This window comes from Equus asinus, chromosome 8 (genome assembly GCF_041296235.1).
Source record: "Equus asinus isolate D_3611 breed Donkey chromosome 8, EquAss-T2T_v2, whole genome shotgun sequence".
NCBI classification, from domain to species: Eukaryota; Metazoa; Chordata; class Mammalia; order Perissodactyla; family Equidae; genus Equus; species Equus asinus.
In genome coordinates, this window is record NC_091797.1 from 85,066,917 (window position 1) to 85,086,751 (window position 19,835).

The following is a 19,835-nucleotide window of genomic DNA, read 5'->3' on the forward strand; positions in this document are numbered from 1 at the left end:
TAAATCTTCCCAGCCACTGTACTAGTGTTTCTCGCATTCCGTTTCCTGTAATGAACACCCAGCAGATGCTTATTAACAGATTGTTGAAAGAGTTTACTCTCTCTCCCCCAACCCTTGTGATAATGAAAAAGAGTTAGGTTTTTAAGTTAGAGGATATTTTTAGAGCCAGCTATAGCTTTTAGTACTGTGTGACTCGACTCTGTTTCGTCATCCAAAAAAAATGGGATAAACAACAGTCTCCTAAAATCCCACCTTTCTTCCATCCAAACAAGGGCTTGCAGTTTCTTTCCATTGAAAAAAGACATTTGTGACCTTTACGGTTCGTTGAAAGCTGAGGCCAGGTATAACTTAATTTTGCATCCTTTGCAGTCCTACTGTGGCACAGAATGTCTATTCAATCTAAACTTGTTGACTCTAAATTTGAAAATAGTCCCATTCTAGCCTGCCAAAATCCTGAGCACTACTGACCAATAGGTCACTGGGCATTCAGCAATTATGTATTACATGCCCCCTATGTGTCAAGTATTGTACTGGGCAGGTAGGGATACAGAAGTGATTGACACCTCACTCTGCCTTCAGCAAGTTCACAGTGTGATAGCACTTTTCCTCTAAATTGTCCAGATGTGGCTTCTAATCTCAGCTGTGCTACCTATGAGTGGGTGATCTTTGGCAAGTCACTTGCTTCTTTGAGCCGGTTTCCTCGTCTGTAAAATGAGCATGTAATAATACCTACACCTGTAGAGCTTTTGTGAAGATGACAAGGTAATCGTGCAAAATGCTTGGCACGGTCTGGAGCATGTGTAACAGTGCATATGCCGGTTCGAAGAGCAAGAAGAAAAGCCTTAGAGAAGACTAAGCTGCAGGCAGCTGCTAACAATAAATCATTGTCTTGAGGCCAGCCCCCCAATACATTGTATTCTCGGCATTTTGTACAGTACCTAGCCCAGAGTGATTGTTCAATAAATATTTATTTAATGGGTGAATGAAATGAGGGAGAAATTGGACCAAAGGACAAACCCATGCACACTACTTTGCTGCCTACCGTTTGCCCAGCAGTGGAACGTTCGCCCAGAACAGTGGAGGCTGTTCTGTCAGCCTCTGGTGGTTTAAAACTGCTTAGTGGTGGCTTCTCATAGTCAGCATTGTTCCTTCTCATCTTTGCTTTTCTAATTCAGTTCCCATAATTCAGTTCTAATTCTGCCCTCCCCACTCTCTCTGGTGAATTTCAGCGCCAGTGTAGTCATAAATCCTCCTAGAAAAACTTGGCTGAATGACTTAGTGGTTAAGAGCTCAGGCATTGCCGTCAGACAGATCTGGTCAAATCCTGACTCTGGCATTTGTGTGACCTCCAGCAAGTGACTTAATTTCTCTGAGTTTTCAGTTCCTCATCCATAAAATGGGCTCAATAATATTGATCTCACTAAAACTGGTTTGAACGTTCAATGAAATGAAGTGTGGAAAGCCCTTAGCACAGAGTGATACGCAATGAGTGCTCAAGAAGTCGAAGCTGTTATTGTTTATTATATTTGATGACTACAAAGTAAAAATCAGGTTGTAGAGTGTGGTGAAGTCTCTGAAGGGCTTAGAAAGAAAAAGAGTTGCAGAAAAAATGGTTTAACACAGTTGGGAATGGAGGCAGAGAAATGAGCGGAGGCAAGATCTGGCTCAAACTGAAACAAGAGCCCACCACTTCAGGCAGCACAGAGTAGTGTAAGAGTGTGTGTTCTGTTGTCAGACTCACTGGGTTCAAATCCCTTCTTTGCTACTTCCTAGATGCGTAGCGTTGGGCAGGTGACCTCTCCTATTGAGCCTCAGCTTCAAAAAATAGGATTTGCTAATAGTGTCAAAACCTAATAGGGCTGTCTGAACAATTTAGAGACACACAGTCCTGGCACAGAGTAAATAATCAGTGGTTGGTAATCATTATTCAGGTCTCATGGTGCTTGCTTGCTGGAAATATCCTTCGAATTCAACTTCCAAGGCTGGAAGGAATGATGCTCACAAAGGACTAGGAAGAGACTTAGTATGTTCAGTAGTAGAGAATAAAACAATCTCCAAATGTGAGGCCTTTCAACAGATGCTTTATTGGAGGGCGCAGGGTGGGGTGAAGGCCATGAGGCAGGTAGGGATGACTGTTTCCAGGGGTGATGCTTAGGCTTTACACCTCTTGCTGTCCAGGTTCTTGTTCTCCGGGTTGTATGGGGCCTTTGAAAAGCAGATGGCAGCACTTCGGTCACAGTTACAGATAAAGGCCTCACAGGCGTTGTTTTTGTCTGGAATAGAACAAGAGGACAAGATTGAGCCAAGGTGGATCCTGCTTGAGACAGTCCAGGGGCAGGAAGAATTAACTGGAATAATCCAGTGGCCATTCCATCAGTGCAAATTTAGGGTTGACAGATTAAGCAAATAAAAATACCGAAACTGCAGATCAGCAATGAATGCAGTATTTGGGATATAGACTAAAAAATTGTTCATTGTCTGTCTCAAAGTCAAATTTAATTGGGCAACCTGTTTTATTTGTTTTATTTGGTGATCCTAGGGGTGATTTGGAAAGTCTTGTCTATTTCACACCCCTAAATGAGCTCCCTGCTTTTAAAACCCATATAGCTGGGGCCGGCCCAGTGGCCAAGTGGTTAAGTTCACGTCCACCGCTGCTTCAGCCCGGGTTTGCGCCGGTTCAGATCCTGGGCGTGGACATGGCACCACTCATCAGGCCACGCTGAGGCGGCGTCCCACATGCCACAACTGGAGGCATCCACAACTAAAAAATATATGCAACTATGTACTGGGGCGATTTGGGGAGAAAAAGGAAAAATAAAACTACAGATCTCTGATGACATAGGCAAGCAGTTATAAACTGTATGGAAAACACTAAAACATATACTTAAGGCGGCAAAGTATTAGACATTTCAACCTAGTGAAGTTTAGTAAGCCGATTTCTCTGCTTTAAAGCACATATTAAAAATATTACAGAACATCGTTACAATAGAATATTATACACTTAAAAGAATTAAGTATGTCTATATGTGGAAATATTTCCAAGATATTTTATTAAAACCCAGCCCTAGTGGTCTAGTGGTTAAGATTCTTTGCTCTCACCACTGTGGCCCAGATTTGTTTTCCAGTCTCCCAGTGGGGGAACCACACCACCTGTCTTGGTTATCACACTGTGGCAGCTGCGTGTTGCTGTGATGCTGAAAGCTCTGCCACTGGTATTTCAAACACCAGCAGGGTCACCCATGGTGGACAGGTTTCAGTGGAGTTTCCAGACTAAGACAGCCTAGGAAGAAGGGCCTGGCCACTCACTTCCGAAAAAAACTGGCCGTAAAAACCCTATGAATAGCAGCAGAGCATTGTCTGATAGAGCTCCAGAAGGTAAAAGGATGGCTCAAAAAGACTGGGCAGGGTTCCACTCTGCTGTAAACAGGGTCACTAGGAGTTGGAATTGACACAACCTCACTGACAACAAGTCTTATTAAAGGAAAGAATAGCCAGTAAATGCCTAAAAAATATATCCAACTGGTTATCCTTGGGTAGTAGGAACAAAGATGCCTTCCACTTTCCATGACATATATTTCTGTAGAGTTTGAAATTACATTACTTTGGCCTCATTTACTTTGTAACCAAAAGAAACAACACAGATAACATTTTAAATGCATTTGAATTTTATTATCCATAATTTAATTGCGTATCTCTGCTTACCTTCAATAATCTTACTAAAGCTTTGTTTCTGTCTGCTCCTTTCTTTTAAAAATCACAAATGTTTTCCTCACCCAGTAAACATCCCTTAAAGCCTAAATTAGCAATTATATTATAAAGTATACACAAGATATTTAGTGAGTTATTGTTAATTAATATGAATAATTGGGAAATAATTGATTTCCCATATATTTAACTTTCTAAAGTGGAGCACAGCTGAACTGTTACCAGGGGAGTGTGTAAGCAAATTAAGCCACGGTATGCAGCAATTAAAGGAGTAACAATGAAGAGTGTATGGCAATATGGGAAAATGGCTGTAACATGGTGCTAAGGGAGAAAAGGCATAACGCAAGATTGCGTCCATGCATTCACCAAATATTTCCTGAGCACCTACTCTATGTCAGGCACTGCTCTAGGTTCTGGAGATAACAGCGTTGAAGAAAACCGACACCCACCCCAGTTCCTGTGGATCCTATTTTCTAGTGGAGAGATAGAAAGTAAAGAAGTAACGTAATATATCAGATGTTAAGTTCTGTGGAGAAAATAAAGCAGAGAAAGAAGATAGAGAATGGTGGAGAGATGGAGAGAGTGTGTATGTGATTTAAAAGAATGTGGTGAGGGAAGACCTCACTGAGAAAGCGACTTCTGAAGAAAGATTAAAATGATATGAACTTATTCCAAGGATAAGGGCAGAAAGTAACAGGGAGGCATGACACCACTGATTTCTTAGGATGGTGGGATTCTGGGTAATTCTTTTTTTTGACACTTTTGGATTTGAATTATGGTTCTTCCAATGATGTTTGTACAGTTTTGAAAAGTGAGACCTGTCTGTGAGTGCAAAGTGGTGGGCTATGAAAATCCAGAAGGCTAGCCTGGCACAACAATATCCTTCACCTCTCTAAAGAGTCTGCTCTTCAGAACCGCCTTCGTGGAGGGATACAGTTCACCATGAGCGCTGCCTAACTTAGCGGTTAAGACCACAGCCTTTGAGGGGGCTGGCCCTGGTGGCGTAGCGGTTAAGTTCTAGCCCTCTGCTTTGGCAGCCCAGAGTTTGCAGGCCTGTATCCCAGGTGTGGACCTAGCACCGCTTATCAAGCCATGCTGTGGCAGGCGTCCCATATATAAAATAGAAGAAGATGGGACAGGCTCAGGGCCAATCTTCCTCAAAAGAAAAAAAAAGAAAAGAAAAGAAAAAGAAAGACCAGTCTTTGAAGTCAGAAGCAATTGAATTACCCTACCATTTACAAGCTGTGTGATTTTTGGACACGTGGCTATTTTTGAGCCTCAGCTTCCTACCTTGTAAAATGAGGTTAATAAAACTTCTCTCATATACATCTATAGTCTAGTACCCGGCATGTAATAAAAGCCTAATAAATGCTAAGTTCTTTCTATTAAATAACAAAACAGTATAGCATGACAGTTAAAAGCAGAGACTTTGGAGTCATATAGACCTGTGTTCAAAAACCAAACGCCACCATTTATGAGCTGTGCGCCCTTGGGTAAATGGCTGGGCCTTCTGAGCCTCGGTTTCCTCATCTGTCAAATGGGGATAATAATAGTCCACTTCCCGACACCAAGAAAATGATCAATAAGTGGTGGCTATCATTACTATTATTTCCTCCAATGCCTACTGAGGACCTCTGAGCCAACAAGGGGGTAAACGTACCGCTGCAGGTGACCTCAGTGCCAGAGCATGAGAATTTGTAGCTTTCAGTGTAGGGGTTGTCCACCAGGAATCTACAGCTGCTCAGTTCCTTGGCCTTAGTGTAGCAGTTGTCGTGTACCTGGCAGCACCTGGAGAGGGGGAGGGACAAAGATGAGGCAGCAGCAGGCTCTGGGCAGCAGGTCAGCCTGCACCTGCTCTCTCAGCAGCAGGTGGGGATGTTTTAGCTGACATGCTCCAAGAGATATTGGTCCTGTGGCTTGAAAAAAACTTAAGTCCTTTTTATCGTGTTTATTGAAAGCGATTTAAGAATGGTTGCAGAAATACGGTACAATCATATATTCTGAAAATGCAACGATGGTTTTAACACCGCTGGAAGTTAACGCTTGGATCGTTGTTGGAGTGTCTTGTGTTTCAATATCCTGCCACTAGAGGGCAGCAGCATCCACTACTTTACATCTCGACCTTCCTCTTCCCATCCCTAACAGAGCGCTAGATTCAGGGTCGTTTGGGAACATATTTGTTGATATGACAAGAGGTGAAAATATGTAATCCTTAGCAAATATGCGAATCCCCTTTCTGTGCCCCCTCGTCACGTCTTTGACTTGTGCTCTCCCCTCACCCCACGGACACTCCACTCTCCCTGCAGATCAATCAATTACTCACGCGTCCAGTTCATCCACAGGAGTGCCAGATCCACCCAGGCCACAGTAGCAGCCGTAGTCATTGAATTCCAAATAGGGTTTGCTGTTGGGGATCGTGCACTGGATCATGCTACGGAACTGCCACACTGCCCGCGGGCTGATGCCGTTCTCACCAGCGCCCACTGCAAGAAGACGCAGCCTGGGTTCAGATCCATCCTGGTTGGCTCTGCCAGCGCCCCGGGGCCTCACGGCCTGCCCGCTCTCTCGGGCCCCACGCTGCCCCCCCCAACCCCCGATCCCTGCCAGCTGCCGCTTCGTAAGAGAGCTGGACACAGGAACCTGGCAAAGTGAGTAGGGATTTTTTTTAATGAAAACTTTTTAAAAATAATTTTTTATTGAGATAAAATTTACATAACATAAAATTCACCATTTTAACCACTTAAAGTGTATAATTCAGCAGTTTTTAGTATATTCGCAGAGTTGTGCAGTCATCACCACCAATTCGAGAACATTTTCATCACCCCTAAAGAGCACCCTTTCCAATTGCTCCCTGTCTCCCCACCCCTCTGGCAACCACTGCTCTGCTTTTTGTCTCTCCAGATTTGCTTCTTCTGAACACTTCATATAAGTGAAATCATACACTATGTGGCATTTTGTGACTGGCTTCTTTCACTTAGCATGGTGTTTTTGAGGTTCATCCACGTTATAAAATGTATCAGTACTTTATTCCTGTTTATGGCTGAATAGTATTCCACTGCGTGGATGGACCACATTTTGTTTATCCATTCATCACTTGATGGGCATTTGGGTTGTTTCTACTTTTAGTCTATTATGAATAATGTTACTATGAACATTTCTGTGCTAGTTTTTGTATAAACATATGTTTTCGGTGGGGATAATTTTAAACTATCCCCATTATCAGTGAAGAAATAAAAAAATCTATAGGGGCTGGCCCCATGGCCGAGTGGTTAAGTTCGCGTCCTCTGCTTCAGCGGCCCAGGGTTTCGCAGGTTCAGATCCTGGGTGCAGACATGGCACCACTCATCAAGCCATGCTGAGGCAGCGTCCCACATGCCACAAGTAGAAGGACCCACAACTAAAAAAATATATACAACTATGTACTGGAGGGCTTTGGGGAGAAAAAGGAAAAATAAAATCTTAAAAAATCTATAACTTCCTTGAACTTACATCCTACTTGGGGAGAAAAACAATAGATGAAACAAATAGAAAAAAGAAAAAAGAAATAGATGTAATATGGGGCCAGCCCCGTGGCCAACTCATTAAGTCTGTACACTCTGCTTTGGGTGCCCAGGGTTTTGCCGGTTCGGATCCTGGGTGCAAACATGGCACCACTCATCAAGCCAGGCTGAGGTGGTGTCCCACATAGCACAACCAGAAGGGCCTACAGCTAGAATATACAACTATATATTGGGGGCTTTTGGGTAGAAGAAAAAATAAAAAAATAAAAGTAATAAAGAAGGAAATCAGATATCGTGTTAGAGTGGAAAATTGGAGCAGAGTAAGCGGAATCTAAAATGGTGGGGAGGTGTCAGGATTGAGGTAGGGCAGGAATGTAAGGAATAGCGAGGAGGCCTGTGTGGCCTCCCGTCTTCAACAGGACAACCTCTTTTCTGCCTGAAGGCCCACGCAGCTGCTGTTCCCTCTCCCTGGCACACTTGTCATCTCACTTTTCAAAAGGCTGGAAGATCTTGGTTTAAATGCTACCTCCTCAGAAAGGCCCTTCCTGCACATCCAAGCCGAATGGCTCTTCTGCTATTACTCCTCTTCGTGTTCTTTGCTTCTCACAATCTGTATCCATCTGCGTATTTAATGCCTGCCTCTCACAGGACCAGAACCTCCTCAAGAACAGACCTCATGTCTTTTGTGCCCCAGGGCCGAACAGGTGCCTGACATATAGTAGGCACTCAATAAATAAATGATGAGTTAAATGAATGAAACAATCAAGAAATGGATTAGGGGCCGGCCCAGTGATGCAGTGGTTAAATTTGCACATTCCGCTTCGGTGGCCCGGGGTTCGCTGGCTCGGATCCTGGGTGCGGACATGGCACCATTTGTCAAGCCGTGTTATGGCAGGCATCCCACATATAAAGTAGAGGAAGATGGGCACGGATGTTAGCTCAGGGCCAGCCTTCCTCAGCAAAAAGAGGAGGATTGGTGGCAGTTAACTCAGGGCTAATCTTCCTCAAAAAAAATAAAAAGGAAAGAAATGGATTAAAGAATTGCCTGGCACATAGTAGATACTCAATACATATTTCTTGAATAAGTGAAAAAAGTCTGCCTCTAGCTGAGTGTTTGCCCAAACTGAGCACAAGCCTTGGCACAGCAGACTCGGAGAAGCAGAGCCCCATCACCCTGTTTGCAGAGCGCTCCCCTGTGCGATGGGTGCCCTCAAGAGAAGATGGCACTAAAGGACTTGGGGTCCTGTCCAATTAGCCACCAGTGTTACCTCTTTGCCCCATGCCTTGCCCTTTCTTTCCTTCATCTGCTAGGCACACTGGAGCTGCAGCATGTGCCCCAGTCCCGGGGGGAGGGGAGGGGCAGCAGCTGGTTGTTGTCCCCTCTGAGCGGCCTCCCAGGTGGCTGGCAGAGGCTGCATCCAGCAGCAGAGGCCTGGAGCCTGCTCAGACAGGAGTGGCCTGGCTCCCTTGGCCCAGCTCCAGTCACTCTCCTGCTTCCCTCTGTTTCTCTCCCTCCAGTCCAGCCAGCGCTCATTGCAGAGGCCAGAGCTACACAAGGCTACTGCTTGTGTGCGTGTGTGTGCGTGTGTTCCTTGGATAGGGAGCCTGGCTCTTTCATCTCTGAGTCCTCAGTCTCAACCCAAACCTGACCCTGAAGGGCTCTGATACCATCAGTGTTGAATGAATGAATGAACCATGGATGAATGAGGTGGGATTTGAATTCCAACGTGTCTGATTTCATTAATTCATTCAATATGCTGTAAAACAGCATAGCCCTGGTCTCATGGAGCCCATGCTTCGGTGTGGGTAGGGGATGCAAAAGGAAATGAATCAGAGAGAGACAAGGTGCAGGCAGAGGTCCTTGCCCCGAAGACCCTGTGGCAAGGCAGTAGCATAGAAAGAAAAGAGAGGGGCCTTCCGTAGCTTGGGTGGGCGGGGCAGGCCTTTCTGGGAGAGGTCATCTGAATTCAGACCTGAAGGTTGAAAGGTGCCAGCTGTGGGGGATTTGAGGGAACCCCAATATGGGAGCTCTTAAGCCCCACCAGGAGCCCTGAATAAAGACTAGCCCTGTGACCCATTCCAGAGGAGCGAGGTCTTAGCACCGAGTGGGTGGAGCTGGGGAGACTCGCCTACCTGTAAGCAGAACAGCCAGCACAAGGAGTTTCATCTTGGCGTCAAGTTGGTGACTGAAAGGATTCAAGCCGCCTGTGGCCTCCTTCCTTATAGCTGCCTCACGGCCCCAAGATAAGGCTGTGGTGTTTGCTTTGCTCCTGGGCTGATTCTACGTTGGCCTTGAGTTTATCTGTTGCAGGAATGACCCTGACCAGCGAGCAAGCCCTGCCAGCAAGGGGTCATTGGAAGTAGTGGATGGGTGTGTCGTCGGCACTTTTTAACAAAACTGGTTATTTCTGGAGTCGAACATCTTGAAATCTTGACCCTCACACCCACCGCTTGGCACTCAGCCCAGTTTCATCGTTGTGGGGGTGTCAGCAAAGCCAGATCCCCACTTAACAACTGGAAGAACAGGGGTAGGAAGGAAATGTCTGCTGTTTCCGTGTCTTCTCATGTGCCTGGGTCTGAGCTGTGGGACCATCGAATGGTCCCATCAAGCATGCACTTTGCAGACAAGGAAACAGGTTCAGAGAGGTGAAGGAAATTGCCTGAGGTCACACAGCTAGCAAATGGCAGAGCAGAGGCTCAAACTTAGGCGTGTCTGATTCTAAGGCACACGTTTTATTTTTTCCCACTATGCCAATACCACCCGTCCCCCATTCCCCACTGTGGGTTTGTGAGAAAACCCTGGGCTTTGGAGTTCTAAAGGCTTGCATCTGACTTATAGAATAAAAAAGGGTTTCAGAACTGCCACATCAAATGTCTATATAACATTGTTTGGGTGAAATTCACATAGCATACAATTTAACCATTTTCTTTTTAAAGTGAACAATTCAGTGGCATTTAGTACATTCACAGTGTTGTGCAGCCACCATCTCTGTCTAGTTCCAGAACATTTTCATCCTCCTCAAGGGAAACCCTGTACCCATTAGCAGTCACTCTCCCCAGCCCCTGGCAACCACTCATCTGCTTTGTGTCTCTATAGATTTACCAGTTCTGGATATATAAGGGTTTACTTGCTGCTCTCCTGTTGAGTTCTTATGCGATCTCTGCAACAACCCTGTGAGTTAGGAAGGCCTTGTTGTTTTAATTTAATTTATTTATCTATTCATTTACTTTTTTTCTTGAGCAGAGAGGTCCTGCATACCCGCCCCCCCATAGTTTCGTCTGTTGTGCATTTGTTACAATTGATGAACCAATATTGATAACTTATTATTCTTAAAAATAATATTAATAACTCAAGCCCATAGTTGATTCAGATTTCCTTAGTTTTTACCAAATGTCCTTTTTCTGTTCCAGGTTCCAATCCAAGACAGCTCATGATGTTAAGGGGCCATGTCTCCCTGGCCCTCTTGGCTGTGGCAGTTTCTCAGATGCCCTTGTTGCTGATGACCTTATAGCTCTGAAGAACACTGGTTGGGTATATTGTGGGACACGTGTTTACTGGAATCTCATGTTTTGATGATTCGATTGGGGCTTGGTTATGGGTTTCAGGGAGGAAGATCACAGAGGTAAAGTGCCCTTTTCATCATATGTTTTGTTTCATTCTCTCTCGTCCTGGGAGGCATCTGGGCCTCGTTCCAGATGAGGACACGGAGGCTTAGCTTGGGGTAAAGCCGGAAAAGGCCATGCCCAGACTTGAACCCACACCTGCCCTTTCCCCTGGGCCACTTCCTGGCTCCCTCCCGGGCGGTGTTATGCTGTGTGTGAGTCAGCGCAGCCTCAGTTGGCCGAATTCTAACGCTGTGGCCTCTGCTCACGCACTCCAGGACTCCAGCTCTCTGCACTCCTCCCTTGAGAAGGCGCTGGGGCCAAGGAAGAAGGCCATCTGGAAGGACTTCCCTGCTTCCTCCCAAGTCCACGAGCCCCAGGAGAGGTCCTTCGGCTAAGGCGATAACACTGAAACAGCGTTTAGTAAGCAGAGGGGGAAACTGAGGCCCAGAAAGGGGAAGTGATTGATTCGCTTGGGCCCGACTCTGCCCCCATTTGACCCAGGCTTGTTTCATGACACTCATCTCTTCATACTTGCCTGAGGGTCCTACATCTGCCCCACGTGGTAGCCATTAGCTGTATGTGGCTATTTAAATTTATTACTATTAAACAATATGAAAAATCAGTTTCGCAGTCCCACTAGCCACATTTCAAGTGTTCAGTAGCCACGTGCGGCTGCTGTATTGGATAGGGAAGATATAGGGTGTTTCCGTCATCACAGAAGGTTCTGGTGGACACTGCTGCTCAGGACGTCACGGAGTCTGCCTCAGTGCTGGCTCAGAGGTGGGAGGGGGCTGGGAGAGCTACGGAGGGAGGGTAGGGTTAGCTCGGGACCCCACATCAGTCTGACGAGTGCTTCTGCCTCTTCAGCCCCCAGAATGAGTGAAGGCTGCCCAAGGAAAGGGAAGGCTTGGCCAGCAAAATGCTAAGTCCCTCTTCTGTGGGCTCTTTGGTGTCAAAATGAAACTGAGGAACGCACGCTGCTCCTCCTGGGAGTGGTCTGAGGAAGGAGGAGTAGCGGATGCTACAAAATCCTCTAAGGCTAATAGTATCAATGAGCATTCACTGAGCACCAACTCTATTCCAGGCCCATGCTGAGAGCCTGGCACAAACCTCTGAGGTAGGTCCAGTTACAAACTCCATTTTACACAGAAGATGATTGAGGCTCAGAGAAGTTAAGGGACTGCCCCAATGTCACACAGCAAGACCAAGATGTGAGTCAGATCTGGTGCTTATGCTACCACCACAGCACCTCATGGCAGGGAATTGTCGTAGGGGGTGGGAGCGCTGAAAGCCCCTTGAGGCCAGAAGGAGGTTTAGTCCTTCCTACATCCCTCCTTTCCTCCTCCCCCAGTCAGCTGGAGGCCTTCCACAAGGACAGGCTGGACAAATTCCCACGTGCCATTTGTGCCTGGGCTTAGACAAAGCACCTGGTGGGGGAGGGGTCAGGCTGCTACTAGAACCCTCTTCTCCCTGGAAAGAGACATGCTAAATGTGACAGTCCAAACCTCTTCAGAAGACACAGAGGTGGCAGAGGAATGGACCCTGCAGATCACTGGGGAGCCCACCAGGCCCCTCCACTCTTTGTGCCATGACCTTTGGCTTCCCAGGTCCGTCCCCAGGTGTGAATGGCACAGCTTCTCCCAGCCTGAGAAAAACACACTCCCCAGTGGAAAGAACAGCTAAGGATAGCTTCTTGACTCCTTCAGGTGACAGCATACCCACACTCCAGCGAGGTCACACCTGCGCAGCCCTAAAGGACAAGGCTCCTGCTTCCAAGAAATGCAGAAAAGTAGCCACTAGCTTCATTTGCTGAGTGCTTCCTTATGCGTGGTACTGTGCAAAGCACTTTCCATATATTGTTTTTCGGCCTAACAACAACCTTCTGATATAGTTATTATTGTTGCCATCATTTTCCCCCTTTTACAGATAATGAAACAGGTTCAGAGAGCTTAATTAACTTGCTCAAAGTCACACAGCTAGAAAGTGGTGGAGATAGGATTTGAACCTGTGTGTACCTGTCTCAGTCCAGGGCTCTCTTCAATAATGTTAATAATAATTAATAATAATAACAGCAACCGCAGCAGCTAACATCCCTTGAGTGTTGTGTCAGGAAAGATACCAAGAGCTTTACACAGATTAGCTGACAATGAAGTGCTGTTACACATGAGCAAATTGAGGCAGCATACAAAAGTATCTAAACCTTTTTCCATACCCAGATCCACCGTCCTCAGCATCTGGATTTTCATCAGTCTCCTAACTACTGTAGCAGCGTCCACGCCCTACCTCCCCCATGCATCCAGAGAAGGAATTCTTTATATATTCTGTCTATTAACCTCTTATCAGATAGATGATTTGCAAATATTTTCTCCCATTTCATAGGTTGCCTTTCACTTTGTTGTGTCCTTTGATGCACAAAACTTTTTAAGTTTGATGTCGTCTCATTTGTCTATTTTTGCTTTGGTTGCCTGTGCTTTTGGTGTCATATCCAAGAAATCATTGCCAACTCCAATGCCACGAAGCTTTTCCCTTATGTTTTCTTCTAGGAGTTTTATAGTTTCGGGTCTTACGTTTAGGTCTTTAATCTATTTTGAGCTAACATTTGTAGATGGTGTAAGATAAGGGTCCAACTTCCTTCTTTTGCATGTGGAGAACCAGTTTTCCCAACACTACTTGTTGAAGAGACTATCCTTTCCACACTGAGTGACCTTGGCAGCCTTGTTGAAGATCACTTGCCCATATAAGTGAGGGTTTATTTCTGGGCTTTCTATTCTGTTCCATTGTTGGCTTATGTCTGTCTCTATGCCAGTACCTCACTGTTTTGATTACCGTAGCTTTTGCAGTATGTTTTGAAATCAGGAATTGTGAATCCTCCAACTTTTTCAAAATTGTTTTGGCTATTCAGAGTCTCTTGAGATTCCATATGAATTTTAGGATGAATTTTCCTATTTCTGATAAAAATGCCACTGGGCTTTTGGTAGGTATTGCACCGAATCTGCAGATCACTTTGGTAGTATAGACATCTTAACAATATAAGTCTTCCAATCCATGAACATGGGATGTCTTTCCATTGACCTGTGTCTTCTTTAGTTTCTTTCAGTAATGTTTTGTAGTTTTCAGGGTACAAGTCTTTTACCTCCTTGGTTAAGTTTATTCCTAAATATTTTATTGTTTCTGGCGCTATTGTAAATGCCATTGTTTTCTTAATTTCCTCTTCTGATTGTTTACTGTTAGTGTATAGGAACACAATTGGTTTTTGTGTGTTGATTTTGTATCCTACAACTTTGCTGAATTCTTTCATTAGTTCTAACAGTTTTTTGTGGTGTCTTTAGAGTTTTGTACATAAGATCACATTGTCTGGGAAGAGAGAGAGTTTTACTTCTTCCTTTCCAATTTGGATGCCTTTTATTTCTCTTTCTTGCCTAATTGCTGTGGCTAGGACTTCCAATACTTTGTTGAATAGAAGTGGCCAGAGCAGGCATCCTTGCTTTGTTCCTGATCTGAGAAGAAAAGCATTCAGTAGGAATTTTTTTAAACATTAACTACAATCCCATGATCACACTTAACAAAAATAACGATAATTTCTTAGTGGTATCTAATACCCAGACCACTTTCAGAGACCTTTGATTGTCTCAAAATGTCTTTTTACAGTTTTTCCAAATTGGATCCAAATAAGCTATATATATTCTTTTTTTTTATTTTTTTTATTTTTTTTTATTTTTATTTTTATTTTTTTTTAAAGATTTTATTTTTTTCCTTTTTCTCCCCAAAGCCCCCCGGTACATAGTTGTATATTCTTTGTTGTGGGTCCTTCTAGTTGTGGCATGTGGGACGCTGCCTCAGCGTGGTTTGATGAGCAGTGCCATGTCCGCGCCCAGGATTCGAACTGATGAAACACTGGGCCGCCTGCAGCGGAGCGCGCGAACTTAACCACTCGGCCACGGGGCCAGCCCCAAGCTATATATATTCTTACATGTGAGTCAAATACTGTATGAAAGAAGAAAAATAAAGAAAAACAAAACAACTATGGGGTCAGAAGGACCTAGTTTTGAAGTCCCATCCTGCCACTTAGCAGCTGTGTGACTTTGGGTAAGATACTTCACATCTCTGAGCTTCTCTTTCCCCATATGTAGGATAAGAGTGCTGGGAAGATTAATGTGATAAAGCACAGAAAGCACTGAGCTCAGTATGTGGCTGATGGAAGGTTCCCAGAAGGCCTTAGATAACATTGGGCTATTTTAACTTGGCCAAGGTCACCGTAAGGTGCTGATTCCCATTCCTCCTCTTATCACACTGTGTCTCCAGTTGCAGCTGAGCTCAGCTGAGAATATTTCTCAAACTGAGCACAACCACCAAGGAAGCTGACCTTCTTCAAAGCCTGGGGCTTTGGAAATCCAGAAGCTGTCCCAAACATTCCCTCTCTCACCCCCTTCTCCGTCTAGTCCCATCCCAAGTCCAGCTCTCAAGCCATGCCCTTCTTTCAACCTCCAACACCCTGGGCCATGCCCCAGCATCTCCTGCCCAGATGATAGTAGCAGCCCCTTCAGTGGCTCGCCACTCCCCTGAGCAATGGCCTCCCTCAAATCTGTTCCCCACTGTGTAGCCTGATGACCTTTTCAAATGCAAACCTGATTATGTTCTCACTCTACCACTCCACTGTCTAAAACCCTTCACATCTTCCCAGTGGCTCTTATGGAAGAAACAAAACCAGCCTAGAGGGCCAGTCTGATCTGCCCCCCAGCTACCTTTCCACCAGGAGTAGGGTGGGATACCCTCTACTCCAGCCATAAAGGGCCTTCTTTCAGCTTCTTAATTAAAGGCCTCATGCTTCTTCCCATTTCAAGGCTTTTGCACATGCTGGTCTCTCCTCCTGGTATGCCCTCCCCCTCGCATTACCTAGTTAATTCTTACTCTTCTTACAGATCTCAATTGAACTTGACCCCCCAGACACACACTCAAACTAGCGCTTTAAGGGGACCAATTGTCCTGGTTTTCCAGGGACTGAAGGGTTCTTGGGACTCAGAGCTTCCCATTCTCAAACCAGGAAAGTCTCCGGCAAAGCAGGACAAGATGGTCAGCCTATAGTGCCTTACACAGTGTCTTACACAGTGTCTTACGCACAGTAGATGCTAAAGGAAAGTTTGTTGAGTGAATGTGTGAACCGCAAGCTGTTGGTCCCACTTGGGAGGGGGGCCACTGCTGAGCTCCGATCATACATTTCCGGGCACCTGGGGCAGCTTGATATATGTATTTTTTTTACAGAATGGAACCTGAGCTAACATCTATTGCCAATCTTCTTTTCTTCTTCTTCTTCTCCGCAAGGCCCCCCCAGTACATAGTTGTATACTCTAGTTGTGGGTCCTCTGGTTGCGCTGTGTGGGACACAACCTCAGCATGGTCTGATGAGCAGTGCTGTGTCTGCGCCCAGGATCTGAACTGGCGAAACCCGGGCCACCGGAAGCGGAGCGCTTGAACTTAACCACTTGGCCACGGGCCAGCCCCTAGGGCTGCTCAATGTTAATAGCAGCTACTATTTGCTAAGCTCTTACTGTGTGTCTCGCCTGGTGTTGAGTCCTCTGTGTTCACCCTTCCATTTAATTCTCAACCCCCGAGTTACTGCTAGCATTCTCTTTTTAAATTTATTGAGGTGAAATTCCCATAACATTAACCATTATAAAGTGAACAATTCAGGCATTTAATATATTCACAATGTTGTGCCACCACCACTAGTAGTTCCAAAACACTTTCATCACCCACAAGAAATCCCTGAACCTTTAAGCAATTGTTCCCCATGCCCCCTCCCTCCAGCCCCTCCCAGTGTGTTTTCCAGCTCTATGAATTTACGTCTTCTGGGTATTTCATATAATGGAATCTTAGAATGTGTGGCCTTGTATATCTGGCTTCTTTATTCATTCCTCTTTGACAGATGCAAAAATTGAGGCCCAGAGAGGCTGAGGAACCTGTTCAATGTCCCCCAGCCTGGAAGGAGAGGAGCCAGGTGTTGGCACCCACACATCTAACCATTTGGTTGTACTCACCCCAACCTGAGGTTCCCCCACTTTACTTTCTTAGGATTCTGTTTGAGTTAAAAGCAGACCAGAGCACAGGGTCCAATGCTAAGCTTTTTTGTTTCAAAGATTTTATTTTTCCTTTTTCTCCCTGTCGACGAAAATAATCCATAACCAATCTATAAATGAAAATTTGGGTGAGTTTATTCTGAGCTTAAATCTGAGGATTATAACCCGGGAGAGTCTTTCCACAAAGGAACAGAGCACTCCAAAGAAGTGGGGGTATAAGGGTGGTTATATACCCTCAAAGAGGATGTTTCACATAGGATTGAAATGTCCCTTTTACAATAGTCGCGAGACTGCTCTGTCGGCACAGCGATTGATGGAAATACCAGGTAGGTCTGCTGTCTCTGTGAACACAGCAGGGTGGCAGTCTGTTGTCTCCAGCTGGGTGGTCACAGGTGAGCTGGGAGGTGAGTGCAGCAATCAGTTCCTAGCCTAAAGAAAAATGCTAATGTCGGGGGGAAGTTGCATCTTTATCTCAAGGGCCTTTGTTCTGGCCAAAGGAAATGTCTAAGCAGATATGCAATGCGTGCTCAATAGCCCGTCAGGCCCTTTGGGAGGAAAAAAAAAAAGAAGTCAGGCCGAATTAGGTTTATACCAAATGGCTTCCTCATATACTCCAATATATCCTATTGCTTGCCATTTTTATTTGTCATCCCAAAGCTCCCCGGTACATAGTTGTGTATTTTTAGTTGTGGGTCCTTCTAGTTGTGGCATGTGGGATGATGCTTTAGCGTGGCCTGATGAGCGGTGCCATGTCCACGCCCAGGATTCGAACTGGCGAAAACCCTGGGCTGCCAAAGCGGAGAGTACGAACTTAACTACTCGGCCACGGAGCCGGCGCCGTAAGCCTTTTTTTTTTTTAAATTGGAGTAGAATATACATAACAAAATTTACCATTTTAAGTGTACAACTCAATGGCATTAATTATATTCACAATGTTCTGCAACCATCATCACTATTTCCAAAACTTTTCATTACTACAAATAGAAACTCTGTAACCATTAAGGAATACCTCACCTTTCCCTCCTCCCCAGGCCCTGGTGACCTCTAATCTACATTCTGTCTCTATGAAGTTACCTATTCCAGGTACCTCATATACATGGAATCATATGATATTTGCCCTTTTGTGACTGGCTTCTTTCATTTAGCATCACGTCTTCAAGGTTCATCCATGTTGTAGCACATGTCAGTACTTTATTCCTTTTCATGGCTGAGTAATATTCCATTGTATGGATAGACCATATTTTGTATATCCAATTATCTGTTGATCCATACTTGAATTGTTTCAGCCTTTTGGCTGTTTGAATGCTGCTGCTATGAACATTGGTGTACAAGTATCTATTTCGGTCCCTACTTTCAGTTCCTTCAGGTGTATACCTAGGAGTGGAATAGTTGGAACATATGGTAATTCCATGTTTAGCTTTCTGAGAAACTATTGAACTGTTTCCACAGTAACTGCACCACTTTACATTCCCACAGCAATCCAATTTCTCCACATCTTCACCAACATTCGTTATTTTCTGTTTTTTTGATAATGGCCATCCTAGTGGGCATGAAGTGGGTTCCCATCGATGCTAAGCTTTGAGGCTGGTCAAAAAGTTGGAGATGGAAGCTGGGTCAAGTGGCAAGTGAAGACTGTTCCAGGAGAAAAATAGGAGAAGGGAAGGGGGAACAGGGCATCATTGGGGTGCCTGGACCTGAATACACACAGAGACGCAAGACACTCAAGTCCAGTACCGTTTTCAAATAATTTATTAGGAATTTAAAACTGAAAATAAAACCTGGAAAAAGAAGTTACAGATGTGGAGAGAAGAGACACCGGAGGGTGGTAACTTGCTGGCTTTGAAACACCATGTAACATCTTTTTAAAAAATTCCCCAAACAAATCAGAAAACGGAATTCCAGGGCCCTGAGCCCATGGGTGGGCCCAGCGGGGTGGGGGGAGTCACAGGAAAGGGGAGGAAAGGGAAGCTGAGTCTCTCATGACTCAGCTTAAATGTGTAGAAAATTAAAAATAAAAACCAATAAAATGCAGCTTCTCTTTTATTAGGAAACATTAAAAAAAAAAAAAAGAACACGAAGAGCCGCGCATCTCAGTAACAAAGATTATTGCTTTGTGTTCTCAGGGCTAATAGGTTAAGCACCTCACACGCACAATTAACTCTCCAAAGGGACTTTTAAGGGGCGGGGACTATGACGGGGAAGGGAGCTTATGTCTCCAGCCTCAGACCTGGGGGAGAGGGACACAGACAGCGGGGACAGTGACGGGTGGGCCTCAGCCCTGCCACGCCAGCCAGGTCACTCACTGTTCATGAAGTCAGACCCTGAGCCTCTTTTTCCTTTGAACGGGGCTCGAGGGTGAGGGGCTGCCAAGGGGCTCTGGCCATGGGACCATCCTGGTGGGAAACTTCAGTGAGAGAATGTGGGGGTTCCCTGAGAAGCCCTTTGCTTTCCCCTGGGGTCCACCCCTTCCCAAAGTGCCCCCTGATGCCCACTCATGGGGGGGCTCAGAGCAGAAACCATGAAGGCCTGACCTAGGTAGGGGGCAGGGGGAGACCTTTGGAGAGTTAATTCCTTTCCAGCAGTGGCTCCGGGCGAGCCCTTCTCTTCCCTCGCCCCTTGCCCCCATACTGGGTTTCCGGGGTGAGCAGGCCCAAGGCCTTGACCCCTAGGGCCTGAGAGAGTGGGCCTGCCTTGGCCACAGTTGAGGCCTGCAAGCTTACAGTAACGGTGTCTGAGGAGGGGACAGAAACACAGGGGGCGACCTTTGCCGGGTGGGGCGAGGCGATGCCCTCACCCCAAGGGGTCTTAGAGAGGGGTGGGGGCTTCACCTCCCAGTATTTACATATGATACAGGACGGGATGGTTCCAGGGGCTCGGCCTGGCCTGCGCAGCCCTGTTCTCCTCTCCAGGGCTGGAGGGAGGTGGCCAGGGGCCCACACCCACATAGATA

The 19,835-nt window shown here is 45.6% G+C and overlaps 1 protein-coding gene across 1 annotated transcript; it reads right to left on the reverse strand.

Moving 5' to 3' along the window:
* Positions 1-2,061: 2,061 nt before the first annotated feature.
* On the reverse strand, positions 2,062-9,504 carry PLA2G1B (phospholipase A2 group IB). The gene is made up of 4 exons (XM_014862454.2): positions 9,339-9,504; positions 6,029-6,188; positions 5,366-5,493; positions 2,062-2,273 (listed from the first exon to the last, which is right to left on the reverse strand). Exons 1-4 carry the CDS (start codon positions 9,370-9,372, stop codon positions 2,152-2,154), a joined length of 444 nt encoding a protein of 147 aa, XP_014717940.1. The 5' UTR covers positions 9,373-9,504; the 3' UTR covers positions 2,062-2,151.
* Positions 9,505-19,835: the final 10,331 nt, after the last annotated feature.